General features: G+C 33.6%; 1 protein-coding gene across 2 annotated transcripts in view; it reads right to left on the reverse strand.

Moving 5' to 3' along the window:
* The window catches only part of LOC138043661 (lipid droplet-regulating VLDL assembly factor AUP1-like), an 18186-nt gene that overhangs the window by 11938 nt on the left and 3748 nt on the right, over positions 1-2500 (reverse strand). For both annotated transcript variants that reach the window (XM_068890032.1, XM_068890033.1), the window contains exons 3-6: positions 2112-2199; positions 1277-1345; positions 394-505; positions 190-262 (exon numbers count right to left, since the gene is read on the reverse strand). In XM_068890032.1, coding sequence (XP_068746133.1) covers positions 190-262; positions 394-505; positions 1277-1345; positions 2112-2199 — 342 coding nt within the window. The remainder of the gene's footprint in view (positions 1-189; positions 263-393; positions 506-1276; positions 1346-2111; positions 2200-2500) is intronic.

The following is a 2500-nucleotide window of genomic DNA, read 5'->3' on the forward strand; positions in this document are numbered from 1 at the left end:
AAAATTAATAAGTGCTATATGCCTTGAAATGCCAGTTTAAAGAGATTCAGTTTCCTCTTAATACTTTCTTGTAATCAATTTGCAAAAATATTGTGGAGTGAAAAAAGTGGTAACGAGAGGACTGTTAAGTTAAACAGTATAACCTTAAAAAAAAGACAATGTACATGCTGTAGGTATTAAAAGACATACTTGAACTTTAAGAGACCTCTCTTCCCATTTGTGATTTGCTCCTCAGGAAATACCAAGAGAGGAAAGCTAGATTCTAAACAGAAGTAAAGCAAGAAGTTCATTTCTTAATAATATATACTTGTAATACATGTAGTTTTAATCTAACCACAAAAGAAGTACATGTAACTGCAATAATCTGTTGTAATGGAGTTAAAGTTAATCCACCTTGTAAATATTCTTTTATTCCATTATCCATATTTTCCTTTTCTTTATCACCAAATTCTCTGTATCCTAAGACCCATTTAATCAGCCAGGGAAAGTCACATTTATTGAATGGCTGAGAAATAAACAAACAAAATCAAAATGAATAGTGCCACGAATAAGGAGCCAACAAAACCTGTTGGATACTATGTACTAATTAACCTCAATTCACCTTAAAGCTTTGAACAACTTGGCCCTGAAATACAGTGGAACCTTCCATTAAGCGGCCACTTAAATCAAAGCCCAGAAATAACAGTATAATGATAAAATAATTTGTAAATCAAACCTCTATTTAAAAAAAAAAAAACCTTAATTAAGCAGCAACCTCTATTAAGTGCATGCGGCCACCTTTTGGCCGTCCCTGTGAGAGTTCTCTATTAAGCGGCCACCAAGAGTTTAAAATACTTAGTTTGGCTTTTCAGCGACAGATATCCTTGCAAAATTTTCTAAAATTACTTATGGACCCATAATGCAACGTTTCAGTTACAGAAATTGCTTTCTTTTCCAGTTATAAAATCATCTGAGTTTATGCTATAGTTTAGATTGTTCAAAGTTCAGAGAACCTCATCTCAACATTTTGAGGAGAACTTGTTTTTTCTCAGTACTGTAGTTTTGTTTCTTGGTATTAGAGCTTTCTCTTGTGCGAAAGTTGTCACAAGCCTCTAAAGGTGTTTGTCTACTAAAGATTATGCTAATTTCTGACGAACTTAATAGAGGTTTCACTGTAATAATAATTCTTTTTCAATCTGCACTGTCCATCATTCCAAAAATAGTACGACATTGGCCCACTAAGAGATTTCAAAATTACAATAATTATTATTATTAGGAGGATTTTGACAGAACTAACCATAACACTTGATATAATCGTCTCAATTGCAACATTATCCAGATGAGTAACATGATTACTAATAACAAGCTGAAATTTAAGAGTCAAATCAGTGAGCAATCAAACCATGTACATGTACACTGTACTTAGTCCAATAATTAAATAATAATTATTATTATTACCATTTAGGGCTCTTATACAACCCTTTCATAAATCAATACTTGACAAAGGTCCAAGGAATGAATTGTCTTAAGTTAAAGCTAAAAAACAACTCTGAAATGAAGTGCAACATTATAATAATAAATATTTCCAGAACTTGGATACAATGAGGATTTCTTTCTTTCTTTGTGTTTACAATGATACCACCAAAATTATACATTACTGCTACTCCTTCTTCTTTATGGCTTTCATGGATTACGACCCACATACCACCAAAAATCACATAACAATAAACTTTGCGACTCCGCCCAATACGGAATATATAATTTCAATTTTTTCTACCTGCAAAACGTATTTGTTTGCGTACGTCAGCAACCCAATTCAGTGCAACGACGTCAATTTCAACATTAGAACAAATCACAGGCCGCAAAAGTGAGACTGCAATACCACGAAATACCGGTCTTGACGGCTCGCGCATAGGCAAAACTATAAGAAGATCGCGATACTACTAAAGGTATTTATAAGGTGTTGTAGAAAGGGAACCTTATAGACTCTGACATAAAAAATCCTGTCCACTCTGCCCTGTTCATTCTTACATGTACCTGCTACCTTTAAGACAGTCCTCCCCAGAAGCACTAGCTTAAAGATTTTTTCAAGTAAGCCTCAGCTAGTGATTATTAATTAAAAATTAATATACCTTATGCTGATCTTTTTTGTAATTTTCTGCAGTTCCCTCTTGTGTGACAGCTACACCAAGTATACAACACGACACTCTTAACAGAATCCTGTGATGTGACAGTACATGTGAGAACCAATATTAATTTTATAAATGATCTACACACTACTATTTATATAATAATCTTATAATGTTCAACAAATTCATTTATTTCAAAGAGCACTGTCATAGAGTAAAATACTAAGTATGGCCGGTTCAGGCTGGCTTGGGAGTCAAAGCTGGGTTAATGGCTGCCTTGCAGTTTTGTCCTTACTTTGTGACTTCTGTTAATAATCTGAAAAGAGACCTTTGGATTTCAGCATGATATTTAAAATGTCCCCTATGTACAAAAATTTAAGATGGAATCCACT

The sequence above is a fragment of the Montipora capricornis genome, chromosome 3 (genome assembly GCF_036669925.1).
Source record: "Montipora capricornis isolate CH-2021 chromosome 3, ASM3666992v2, whole genome shotgun sequence".
Classification (NCBI taxonomy): domain Eukaryota; kingdom Metazoa; phylum Cnidaria; class Anthozoa; order Scleractinia; family Acroporidae; genus Montipora; species Montipora capricornis.